Source organism: Globicephala melas, chromosome 20, assembly GCF_963455315.2.
Source record: "Globicephala melas chromosome 20, mGloMel1.2, whole genome shotgun sequence".
Lineage (NCBI taxonomy): Eukaryota > Metazoa > Chordata > Mammalia > Artiodactyla > Delphinidae > Globicephala > Globicephala melas.
This window is the reverse complement of record NC_083333.1, coordinates 27,981,087-27,994,115: the sequence shown is the minus strand read 5'-3', so window position 1 is coordinate 27,994,115 and position 13,029 is coordinate 27,981,087. Positions and strand designations below refer to the sequence as shown.

The following is a 13,029-nucleotide window of genomic DNA, read 5'->3' as shown; positions in this document are numbered from 1 at the left end:
CAGGCATCTCTTGCTCAAAAACCTTCAGAGGTTGTTACTTGTCAATGAAGCCTAAACTGTACATCTTGGCCTTGCCTTTCATTATTCCTCCCCCTAAATCCTAAACTCTGGTCAATCTGAAATATTGGCTGACTCCATCCCTCTTTCCTCTCTGCTTTCATGTTGCAATTCAAACACCAAGTCCTCCCTGATTACCTGAGCACCAAGTAACTGGCTCCCTCCTCTGCAGTGCTGTATGTAGTTCAATGGCACTTAGGGCCAACTCTTTTCCCTGCAGACTAGGCAACTCTCCTCCAGATGACAAATTGCTGAAAGCAGAGACTTGGTTGGGTTCATCTATCACCCTGCATAGTGCCTTACATGCAGCTGATGTGAAAGAACAATTCATTCTCCTTATTTCAATGGGCTTGTTTTCTCTATAGAATCAGATGTTTGGTTATTCTCACCTCTAACTATTTTGTTGGCTTCCAGGAAGCACCTTACCATTAGATGCTCTGTTCTCTCTTTTAACTGGAAAGAGCTTTTGGAACTGAAAAATAAAGAGTTACTCCTACAAGCCTCATCTTCTGCCACTCCCCGGTTACGAATCGAACTACTTAGCATTGCACAGAACACGACTCTCACACCTCCGTTCCTTTGTATGTGCGTGACGTTCCCTTCACCTGGAATGCTATTGCCCGTGCTTCTCTGGCGAACTCCTACACATCCTCCAAGACTCGGCTCAGACGTCACCACAATCACCTTCTCTGGGTAGGCTTTTCTGAGATGGGCAGAGTAGCCCCCCCCCCCCCCGCAACTTTTTAGCTTCCTCAGCACTCTCCAAATAATTCTAACAGGACTTAGGTATAATTTGTTTACTTTTCTTCCACTCTTCTAGAGTATAGAATCTAGACCCTGAATTCCTTGAGGGCCAGGATTTCTGTTCGTCGTTGTACCTTCTACGCTTAGCATGTATTAGGCGCTTGATTCAATCTATGAGCGACTGTGTTAATTCATCTAATACTGCAGAGTTTGTTCGGACCAGATTCTCAAATATTTCAAGACCTGGTCCTCTATTTGGAGTGCTTCACGCTGGAGGGAGATTCTCCCTCCAACCCCCCAGCCAAATTGCCTTGGTTTGGTGGAAGGGGAAAGGGCGTGGATAAGAGTTACTCCTTCAAGGGTGAGCTCTATTTACCCGCTCTGGCACCGAGAGGGTTACAGCAACCCCGGGGGTGGAGCCCTGCCGGTGCCACCTGCTGAGGGGCGGCCCGGCGCCTGCGCCCTGGCCTATAGCTGGTCTACCTGCGGGGGCCTGGCCGAGGAGGAGCGCTTGCGCTCTGGGCCTTTTCCGCTGGGGGAAGTCTCGCGGGGGCGGGGCGGGGCGGGGCGGGGCGGGGCCGCGCCGGGAAGTTCTCGCGGGACCGCGACGAGGAGCGGAAGCGAGGCGGCAGTACCGCTTCAGCGACCGGACGACGACGACGGCGGCGGCGGCGACGGAGACTGTGGCGGTGACGGCGGCGAGAACAGTCGCTGCCCTCGGGGAGCAGCAGCGGGGTCGGCGGCCGCTCGCACCGTTGCGGAGGGGCCGGCCGGGCGCGGAGCGGAGCAGCTGCGCCACGGTGAGTACGGCCGGCGGCGGCGGCGGCGCTGCTCCCGTACCCCTTCCTCCCCTCTCCGCAGCGGGAGTCGGCCCGGGGGGCCCGGGCCTGCGTACCGAGGGCTGCCGGGCCTGGAGGTCGGGACAGTGAGGAACGGGGCGGGGAGCGGAATCCCTGGGCTCCCCGGGAGCCCAGTTTCCCCTTCTGGGGCGCTTCCTTCCTGGGGACCTTTCCTCCCCTGTCCCTTGGCTCGGGACAGAGCTTCGGACCCCGGGGCAAGAGGCTGGGGGGCTCCTAATTAAATTTCGTGCCGTTTTCGTGGGGGTTTGCCCAGAAGGGGCCCAGGAGAAGCCCGAGAGCACGGGGTACTCATTCTGTGAGTCAGTCTGACTTGGTTCGGGAGGCGGGGGATTCGCAGAGGGCTGCAAATGTGATTGATGCTCCTTCGACCTGCACGGTCACCAAGTCACCGTCTCCTGGTGTTTCGGGGCCGAATTTTGGGAGGAAACCCACCAACCTTATTAATACTGTGAGTGAGGACGTTTGCTACTGGAGCCAGTCAAGATGCCTTTGCTTCTGTAGCGCCTTTTTTTTTTTTTTCTTTTTTGACTAGTCTCTGAAAAACATTGGTCAAGAAAAATAAGCAGCAGTTGATTGGAATGCTGCGAGGAGAGATTTCAGTAAGAGACGGGAGGGAATCACTGGTATTTTTCATTTGCAGCGCTCTCCGTGTCTATGATTTACATGTGAGTTACAGCTTATTTAGGGAGTTAAACTAGGCTGGCTTCAGATGCAGTAAGAATATAATTTGCAGAGGAGCCAAGTGCCTCGCGGTCTGACTTTTGGTACTGTGGGTTATCAGAAAAAAGTGGGAAAGACACGAGAGTAATTAGCATTAGTTTCTTTGGCTTTCTAGTGCCTCTTTCGCTTTGTGCTGCCCAGTTGCCTTCCCTTTCTATTTCTCTCCATTCCACTGCGGACACTAAATGTTTACTCCTATAATGCAAGTCACTTGCCCCCTCCCCCCCCCTTTTTTCTAATCTACTTCCCCTTCCTCCTTTTTGTCCCCTCTCTGGCATAATTTTTCGAGGTTTCGGCTCTTTGGCACAATTCGTTTTTTCCCTCATATAAAGATCCCGTTTCTCTCCCGGGAAGATGCCCTCTTTCCTGCTTTATTCTTCATTTTTGAGCGTCCACTGTGTTCCTTCAGTCTGCCAGAAGGGTTGCTAGAGAGCCATGCGAGACTTAACGTTCTCCCCCTGGGAACTGGGAGGCGCAAAGGATTGAATTCAGCTCTAAGTAATCAATACTGCCACTCGGTCACAGGTGTAGCTTGTGTTTTTGCGTTTTAATTGTTTTCTTCACTTTTAGATCATGTTGTTGTGCCTGCTCATGCTTTTCTTCTTATGTCTCTTTTATGTTAGTAAGGGAGATTGGGTCATTTTGGGGCTTGTGTGACTTCTTTTTGGCTTTTAGTGGGGGTGGTGAATGTTAAAAGCGAAAACCAACCATAGACCTATATTACAATAGAATTAAGATAGCTTGAAACATTTAAGGGAATAGAATTTATTTAGACCATTGATGAATTAATTAAAGCTTGCCCATTGTAATAGTACTAATTTATTCTTTACCAGCCTTCTAAGATAAGGTGTCTTTTCCTGCATCTGTTACAATCAGCCTTCTTTGTTGTTGGGTTTGGTTTTTGTTTTTTTTTTTGACAGAAAGAAAGAAATTTGTTCTCTTGCTCCTTCCTTTGTTCAAAATTTTCTGAATCCCAAAATTAAAAGTTAATTCTTGTAATCAGCTCTCTTTGATACTAAAAGAAAGCATTTAAATGTTTGAGGCAGTTTCCTTAGCCAGTGTATTCAGATTGGAGGGACTACTATTAGATTTTAAATACTAAGTTGGTGGTACTTAGAGATTTTTCTCAATAATTCCTGTTATGTTGCACGTTATGCCGCAACAATTCTAATTGTTACTTAGAACAGAAGAGTAATAGATTTTGGAGAAATGAAGTAATACAGAGTAGAGACCCGCCATGGTCTCCTGAGAGAAACTAATATTGATAGTTACTTGATTAATTCAGAAGAACTTTCCAGCACTCCTGAACGGCCATTGAGAGCCTTTCATTTTATTTGTCAAAGTTGGGTTTTTCCCAGTTATGCCAAGTGAATATGAATTATTGTCATTTTATGCAAAGACTTTGTAGTGCATTGTCTGAGATGCAAAGTTTAAAATCTAGTCAAGGCACCCTTACAGCACAGCAGTGATTTTTTAAATTTAGCATGCATAAGAATTACCTGTGAATCTTACTTAAAATTAGGTTCCGGGCTAAGGCCACTACCTTGCCGAACTCCAGAAGGCACCTCACAGTGAAATCAGTCCCTGAATGGGGTGAGTTTGATGTAGCTGATCCAAGAACCAAAACTGTTGGTACAGGATGCACCCGTAAATTAATGAGACTGAAATGTGGCTTTAAATTACTCGAAGGTACACTTTCTGTATATACACAGTAAATGTTTAAAAGCCCAGTAGAATAAGTGACTATAGATGTGATTAGTTTTATATATGTGAATATTTGAGCATTGTTAGGACTTGATTTGGAGGTATTTAATTTTAGTTCATACTTAATAGACTGTTAATTTGCCTATCAGAGCGTTCCTCTGAGTCCATATGTAAATGGAAGTTCTAGATTTACTGAGAACATGTGGACCGATATTTGAAGAGGTACTGGTGATGCTGGTTTAATACCTCTTAGCACTTTATGCCAGGGACTCAGCATTTACAGGTGCTGTCTCTTTTAATTAGCAAAATGACCTTATAAGCTGTAGATGCTATTATTTTCCCCATTTTCTAGCTGAGGGACACTAGGGATTAGAAAATGTAAGTTATTTCTCCAGTGTTGCCCACCTAGTTAGTAAGTGGTACAGTGACAGTTGAATCCAGGTCTAACTCCAGAGCGCCAGTAAGATTTGTTTTTGTTTTTTCTGACTTACAAAAGCAATACATGCTTATAGTAAAGACAATGAAAATACAATTGAGGTGTATGGTACAGAAAGTAAAAATATTCTGTGAACTCGCTTCCAGAGGTAATCATTGTTAACCTTTTGAATTTTTTTTTTTTAGCACACACTGATGTATTATTTTATGGAAGTATGATAAACTAATTTTTCTGCAGTTTTAAAAAAAACTTGATAATAATGTATCTTGATATATAGAAAGATATTTCTTGTTATGCTCAGGGATACATGTATTTTGCACATGGTATTTGTGTCACTATTTTAGTGAGATAAATCTGGGACATGGCATTGCTTGTCCAAGGGTATGTATTTTATTTTATTTTTTATTTTTATTTTTTTGTGTGGTACGCGGGCCTCTCACTGTTGTGGCCTCGCCTGTTGCGGAGCACAGGCTCCAGACGCGCAGGCTCAGCGGCCGTGGCTCACAGGCCCAGCCGCTCCGCGGCTTGTGGGCTCTTCCCGGACCGGGGCATGAACCCGTGTCCCCTGCATCGGCAGGCAGACTCTCAACCACTGCGCCACCAGGGAAGCCCAAGGGTATATATTTTAAATTTGTCAATAGATGCTGTAAAATTACTCTCCAAAAAGATTGAACTAATTAATTCCCTGACAGAGTGTGAGCTCTGTGGTGATTTTATTTTTATAATCCAGTACTAAGCCTATTGTTAGGCATATAGTAGCTGTTCAAAATGTTAATTTAGTCTGAGAATCTCTTTATCCATAGTATCGCAGAGACTGGATGTTATAAATCTTTAAAAAATTTGACAATTAGTAGGTGAAAGAAATCTCATTGTTTTAATTTGCCGATTTTTGTTTGTTTCGGTTTTTTTGGCTGCGCCATGAAGCTTGGGGGATTTCAGTTCCCCAACCAGGGACTGAACCCGGGCCATGGCAGTGTAAGCCTTAATTTTCCATTTTTAATAATGAAGACAAACATCTAATATGTTTTAAGTAGAGTCACGTTTTAACTTAGAGTGACTTAATGTCAGGCTCTGTCTGTAGCGCTTCATGTATGTCTATTATCTGTATTACCTAATTCAATGCTCAGTGAATTTTATAAAGTTGGTGATATTATACCCATTTTACAGATGAGAAAACTGAGGCTTGTTTAAAAGCCTTGCCCAAAATTATAGCTGGTAAGCATCAAGGTCATTACTTGAACTTGGGGTCAGCCTGCCTTTACAAATGATGCAGGGTTAACACTAAGCTATACTGGCCCAGTGAAGTGTCGTGTATTTTATTTTCTGTGAATTTTGGGAAGAAGAGAGTTGAACGGAAGACAGAAAATAAAATCCTACAAATACCTTTAGGAGACTGCAGTTTACGATACAGTGCGTATTGCTTTAAATGAACAGTTCAAGCTGCTCTTGCCTTGTTAAAATTCTCTGCTTGTGATGGGCTGCAGGATGTGTGCTGGTAACAGTTCAGACATACTCTGTCATCAGGCTTCAGGGTTAAATGTACTCCCAGCCCATTTTCTTGAGAAATTTACAGCAACATATACTCTGTTAAAAACATTATACATTGTGTCCACTTTCAGATTTCTTTCTTCCTTTTAAAGTAATTAATGTGGTGTATGTGATAGAATTTTTTTGTCTTTAATGAAACACACCCTTTTGAATTTCTTGAGCCTGCATGTTTTTCAGTGGATAGCTTAAAACCTGGCCTTCTCAAGTTTTCTCTGTGAAACGCTAATTTTTACTTGGCATCACCACAAAAGTATTGATTGGTTGGTTTTCATTCCTATTAAACTGTATCTTACAAAGCAATTGTTACTTGAAACACGATTTTCAAGAGTGTTGTCTGTTTAAGTTTTCTCTAGGAAACCTGTGGTAGATAAGTTGAGTAACAGCAGGAGAGCAAATGTTGAAAACTCTTGGTTTTTATGGTCTGGCTGTTCAGTCACACTGCAGCTGTCTGGAATCATGAATGACATAGAAGTTTATGCCCTGTACTGCATAGTACCTTGACAGTGACAGTGCTTTAGGTTTCTGTCTGATTTCTGTTTTTCAAAAATGAAACTTCTGAAGTTTTTTGGATCTGCGCAATTATTCTTCAACTTCCCATCATTGATACATAGTCCCAACAATCAGACCTGAAGACCAGTGAAAATAAATGGTCAGGTCAGGGTATGGAAAATATTGATAGGCATGTAGCGGAGATTTTGGAGCAGCTGTAAAAAGTTTTAATAGGTACACACTGGAAAGTAGGCAAAAAAGGAGAAACAGTTATTATTTCCGGGAAAAATTGAAGGAGTGTACTAGAAAGGAAGGTTGGTTACCATACATTATTTAAATCACCAGTGAACGATGTTTCGTAATGTAATAACTACTGCTTAAACCGGAATATGTGGCATTACTGGGATGGGGCAAGGCAGAATTGGCAGGGGCGGAACAGCTAAGTCCTCATCTTTCAGGTGATAGGTGATGGCTGGAATAAATTAAGAAACAGCAGTAGAAGGGTGTTATTTAGAAATACTGGGAGTAAACATAAAGAGAAAGCTAAAATCAAAATTGAGGGTGATTGCTTGTGAGTGTTGGGATAGGGAATTGCTCTTTTTCATAAGCCTTTTAATGCTCTGACTTTTAAAATTATATGGATTCATTTGATAAATAAGTAACTGTGGTGAGTATAAGTAAAGGGTGTTTAAGGTCACACGAAAGTACTGAGACTAATCTTTTTTTTTTAAATTTGCTGGGACTCTTTTTGCTTTCCTGTTTTAGAGCCAGCACAACATAGGATATCCTAGGTATGGCCTGATAGAATGAATAAACGTTGGTTTAGTTTATTAGTTTACCTGCAGTGGAATGTTTGGCCTTCAGAATTCGGCTGAAGGACTTTTTATTACGGGGTGATTCTTTCCTCCTTGGTAATACTCATTTCCCTCTAACCTTAGTATTCCCAACTGGTTTACTCCTTAGTCCTTTTGTAGCTATGCTTGATTAATGCCCCAGTTGTTAACTTTAGAACAAAAGAATAATAATCACTCGTGCCCCTCAAATGAGGTCTCTGCTAGGTGGTAATTATCCACCAAAGGGTGTCACTATAAATAATCTGTCCCCGTTCTGCCAGTGTCAGTGTTGTTTTCTGCTTTTATTTAGCCTGTATGAAAACAGTGACTGACAAAAGAAGAATGGGGCTTCGTTTTCCTTTAGTTACGGGAAGGTCTAGGTTGTGTCCCATATTCAGGGCTCGAGACTCCTCACTTCCTCAGTGATTGTACTGCCCAGCTTCACCATCACCTGGTACACTACCTAAGGGTTATTACAGAATCTTTGCCTGCGAAATGCAGTTTGGATCAGTCTAGTGCTCCCCTGGCTCTGAGAAAAGCACCTGTTCTCAGGGGTAACTGTGAGAGGCTTCTGTTTGGCTTTTGGGCGGTAGCTAAGATTCTGAAAAAGGGATTGCTTTCAAGTGTAGATTAGGACTTCAACCTTGCTCCGTAGGCTAGTTAGGAATAATGCAGAGGCTGCTTTTGGAATGCTGAACCTTGGACGTCTATTTTCAAGGGCTGTTGGGGCCCCCAAAGTGTTGGGGGTCTTCGAGGGATAGGGAGCCTTGTGCACGAGCAGGTCTCCACCCACCAAAGGCTCTGAGCTGGATTTCCTTTCTCTGGTCACCTGAGCTTGCCGATCACAGTTGGCAAGTGGAGAGGGAGAGTTGCCTATGCTGAGAGTAGCAAACTGAATAAGAAAGTAGTTCCTAGGGTCAGTTTCTTCCACTTTCCTAGGGGCAGACCAAGGTTTAGTTTCTGAGAACAGTTAAAGCAGCTCAGGACCACAGCCCACATTGCTGGCTTTTGACTGTGGATAGGGGACCCAACATTTTCAAAGCACCAGAAAGGTTGGCAGGGAGAAAGGAGGGAGAGAGGCCTCTATAACTGAGAAAAGTAGGGTGCCATCCCGAGGGCGAGGCCTTTCTTTGCGTGGATTGCATTTCGTGCCTGGAGAAGAGCGTGAGGGGCGAGGGAGGAAAGGCGGAGACCGTTCGGACTCCAGCCGGTTCCTGCACACCGAACACACCCAGCGGGAGGGAAGAGGAAGTGTGTTCTGGAATAGCTTGAGCAGCTGCCGCCATTGGCCGGCAGGCCTGTCAGTTGCCTGGGGACCGAGGCTGGAAAGAGGAAGGAGGAGCTCAGGGCTCCTGCCTGGAAGGGAGGGAGGAGGGCTGAGCCAGGCCGAGCCGGGGGGCGTGGGGGCTGGGACGGCAGGCCGACTGGCAGGGCGGGGCTGCCTTCGATCCGGCCACTTCTCTCAATCATTGCTCTTCTGATTCAGGGTGGCATTGTGTGTCCCGCCGTGCAGGAGCGAGTCCCAGCTGAGAGGCGAGGCTGAGCCCAGAGCACTGGGTTGCTTCAGCAGGGAAGACTCCCTTCCCCCCTGCTTCAGGCTGCTGAGCCCTGAGCCCCGCTCAGAATGGAAGCCATCGCCAAATATGACTTCAAAGCCACCGCAGACGACGAGCTGAGCTTCAAAAGGGGGGACATCCTCAAGGTAAGTGTTGATGCCCAGCAAACGCTCAGATGGCTTCTCCTTGTACTCACCTGCCTTCTTGTGCCCTGATAACACACAAAGAAGCTGTGCTTGTTCTTTTTTCATTGCCCACTTTTAACATTTACCATCCTGTGTGATTTGGAGAGCTAGATGCTGAGTAGAATATCAAACATGACTTCAGAGGGTTGGTGTGATGTGTGGTCTTTAACTGCCTTTGTGTGAATGCCTTGAGCATTTCTGTGCTTCTTGATATTGGTAATTCAAGTAAAGTCAGAGCAATATGGTTATAGTAAGGAAGCGTATGAGTAGATTGGGTTACCTGATCTACTAGAGTTATATAAAAAAAAGTGAGAGGATTTTTTTAAAAGACCCAAATTTGAAGTATTTTTGTAAAAGCACTCAATTAGTCTTATCTTACATAGTCAAAAGATTTTTGCTTCTGGAATGTGATCCTAGTAGGTTAGAAATTAATTTCCCCTAGTTTAGAGAGGTGGTTAGAAGTACATGCCAAAACTCGTTAAAGAACCTCAGTGTATTCTTATTCTTTGTGAAGCAACTAACGGAGTTCTAAATGACAAGGTTCAACTTGCTGTTGTACCAGTCAGATTTCGATTTTCTTGAACTTGAGGGGCAGTTACCCCATATTAAACTCTGATTGCACCAATGAAACCTGCTGACAGTTTAAAAATAAGCTTCCTTACAGTTTGCAGCTCATTTTGAGCCCCACTATTTACATGAGGTTCGCCTTCCACCTGGCACGTGTTAATTATGTTGTTTACCCAGTTGACTCGAGCAGCTTGCTCTTTTGGATATGTAATTTATTTTTACGTGGGTGGGTGTTATCAAATAGTGTATCAACTCTGAGAAAAACCTAAAATTTAATGTTTGAGTCTTCACTGTGTCTCAAGTTTTGACTTTTTTCCTCTAAACCTGATTATTGGAATTTGCCATCCATTTGTTTACTACTGTTGAATGAAATTATTAGGATTTTATAAAGAAGAAAGTGGAAATACAGAAATATGATTCTTTATAAAAGGACTAGTGACTTTTGTTTTTAAGTTTTGCAGACCTATGGAGAGTTGTTATTTTGTTCACTGCCCAAGGTGTAGAGTTCTGCTCTGAAGTTAGTTTTTGTAAACTACTACTGTACAGTAGTTTTTGTAATGTTAGAAATGTAGGTTGCACTTCATAGAAGGTGATAAAGAGCCCTTTAAGGAGAAGGAAACTGTGAGCTTTTTTTTTTAACATCTTTATTGGAGTATAATTGCTTTACAATGGTGTGTTAGTTTCTGCTTTGTAACCAAGTGAATCAGTTATACATATACATATGTTCCCATATCTCTTCCCTCTTGCGTCTCCCTCCCTCCCACCCTCCCTATCCCACCCCTCTAGGTGGTCACAAAGCACTGAGCTGATCTCCCTGTGCTATGTGGCTGCTTCCCACTAGCTAGCTATTTTACATTTGGTAGTGTATATATGTCCATGCCACTCTCTCACCTTGTCACAGCTTACCCTTCCCCCTCCCCATATCCTCAAGTCCATTCTCTAGTAGGTCTGTGTCTTTATTCCTGTCTTGCCCCTAGGTTCTTCATGACCTTTTTTTTTTTCCTTAGATTCCATATATATGTGTTAGCATATGGTATTTGTTTTTCTCTTTCTGACTTGCTTCACTCTGTATGACAGTATCTGGGTCCATCCACCTCACTACAAATAACTCAATTTCGTTTCTTTTTATGGCAGAGTAATATTCTATTGTATATATGTACCACATCTTCTTTATCCATTCATCTGTTGATGGACACTTAGGTTGCTTTCATGTCCTGGCTATTGTTAATAGCTGCAGTGAACATTTTGGTACATGACTCTTTTTGAATTATGGTTTTCTCAGGGTATATGCCCAGTAGTGGGATTGCTGGGTCGTATGGTAGTTCTATTTTAGTTTTTTAAGGAACCTCCATACTGTTCTCCATAGTGGCTGTGTCAATTTACATTCCCACCAACAGTGCAAGAGTGTTCCCTTTTCTCCACCCTCTCCAGCATTTATTGTTTCTAGATTTTTTGATGATGGCCGTTCTGACCGGTGTAAGATGATACCTCATTGTAGTTTTGATTTGCATTTCTCTAATGATTAATGATGTTGAGCATTCTTTCATGTGTTTGTTGGCAATCTGTATATCTTCTTTGGAGAAATGTCTATTTAGATCTTCTGCCCATTTTTGGATTGGGTTGTTTGTTTTCTTTGATATTGAGCTGCATGAGCTGCTTGTAAATTTTGGAGATTAATCCTTTGTCAGTTGCTTCATTTGCAAATATTTTCTCGCATTCTGAAGTGTGTGTGAGCTTTTTGACTGTATTCTCAAAGTCAGCACTAAATTAATCAGAAAGCAGACAGAACCAGCTATAGGTTTTAGAGAGAAATACATCATCTGTTTCTATTTCTTTAGCTAGAAATCGGCAATCATAACTTAGACTACTAAATTACTCTGTATCATTGATGTACTGAGGAGATAATTTGGTGTTTTCTTAGGTGATTACTATTTTCAGCAGATAACCTGCTCCTGATATCATAATAAGATTGGCTACTCAGATAAAGGGAAAAAAGATTGGCTCCTCAAGTAGCCACGTTTGTCACTTGTACAAAAATGCTTTGGGGCCAAGCTTGGGGGTTTTTTTGGTTTGTTTGTTTACTGAAATACAAATTAGATTTCTCCATTAAGTAGAAACTTGAAACTTGAGCCTGGAAGTTCATATTTTTTCTCTTAGTCTATCCAGTTGCACATTTAGCACTAAAGCAACAAATCAAAACAAAACTGTGAACTTTGAGGTCTGTTTTAAAGAATTTTTAGACAAGAACTTTCCCTGTTTACTGCCACTAAATTTAGTCTTGGACCATGAACATTTTATAAGTTCTCCACCTTAAATTGGTAAACTTCGTGAACAAGTGTAATGTCCTTCTTTCCCATCCTACAATTAGGATGGTGCTGTTTAATATTCCCCCAGAAATTTTTATGATGGGAGAGAAAGTGAATCAGAGTGCTCACATTTACGTTCAGATTTTCTTTGGGGAGAGAGAAACATACATATATTTGGTTCTTTCCAGTTTGGCAGATAACTGGCATATGAAGTCATAATGCCATTATTGCTTTTGAATGGTGGCCGTTAGCTGTTTGTTAGTAATCTTGTGGCTTTACTCCAAAAAATAAGTGACGATACAGTAGTTGCCCTTTGTCTCATAATTCTGTGAAACAGCTGAGTGAAGAGGAGGGACATTGCTTTGTCTTAAGCACTATTAGTTTAAAAAAAAAAAAAAGGCAGCGTTTTCTTCTTTGATTATTCAGGGAGTAACTGGCTTCATTTGAGTGGCTCTGATTTGATTTGTTCACTCTTTAGGATGCTAGTTGTGAGCCAGATCATGTTTTGAAGTGTCTGGAAAGCATTGACCAGTTTCCCTCGATTGAAATATGGATCTATTTACCCTCTGTTGATAAAAGGGACATGTGCACGTGGGTACTGAGTACATTTTACTTGAAGATAATGAAATAGAAAGGGGCTCAGCCCTCTTCCTATGACCAGGTTCAGGATTACACCCTCTCACTGTCTTGGAGTTCCTGGTTAACTTTTGCTGAATGTTGACTCGTGTCTCCCAGCAGACCACTTCCTTACTCTCTGTCCACATGTTGACTTGTACTGCCCTGAGAAGAGAGAGCAAATTAAAAACATCTTACTGGAAGCCGTAAATAGAACTTAATGCTTGGATATATCTGCCTTTGTTAATTTCCCTCTTATAAAAGCTTGTGTTTTTCTTGGGGAGGGGTGGGGAGGGCACTGGGGCTAGGTATGGAAGAAATTGCTCTTCGTTCGTGGATGAAGTGAACCTAAATTTCCCCACCGTTGTAGGGCAGCCTTGAGATAGCCCCAGGGGTTCTCCACTGAAAA

At 42.9% G+C, this 13,029-nt stretch overlaps 1 protein-coding gene across 3 annotated transcripts in view; it reads left to right on the top strand.

The window, feature by feature from the left end:
- Positions 1 to 1,386: 1,386 nt before the first annotated feature.
- The window catches only part of GRB2 (growth factor receptor bound protein 2), a 70,432-nt gene continuing 58,789 nt past the window's right edge, over positions 1,387 to 13,029 (top strand). The window contains exons 1-2 of one of the 3 annotated variants that reach the window (XM_060290601.1): positions 1,387 to 1,601; positions 8,878 to 9,093. In XM_060290601.1, the coding sequence (XP_060146584.1) occupies positions 9,016 to 9,093 (78 nt within the window). In that variant the 5' untranslated portion in view covers positions 1,387 to 1,601; positions 8,878 to 9,015. The remainder of the gene's footprint in view (positions 1,602 to 8,877; positions 9,094 to 13,029) is intronic. The other 2 variants (XM_030837642.2, XM_030837641.2) reach the window with 2 other exon arrangements.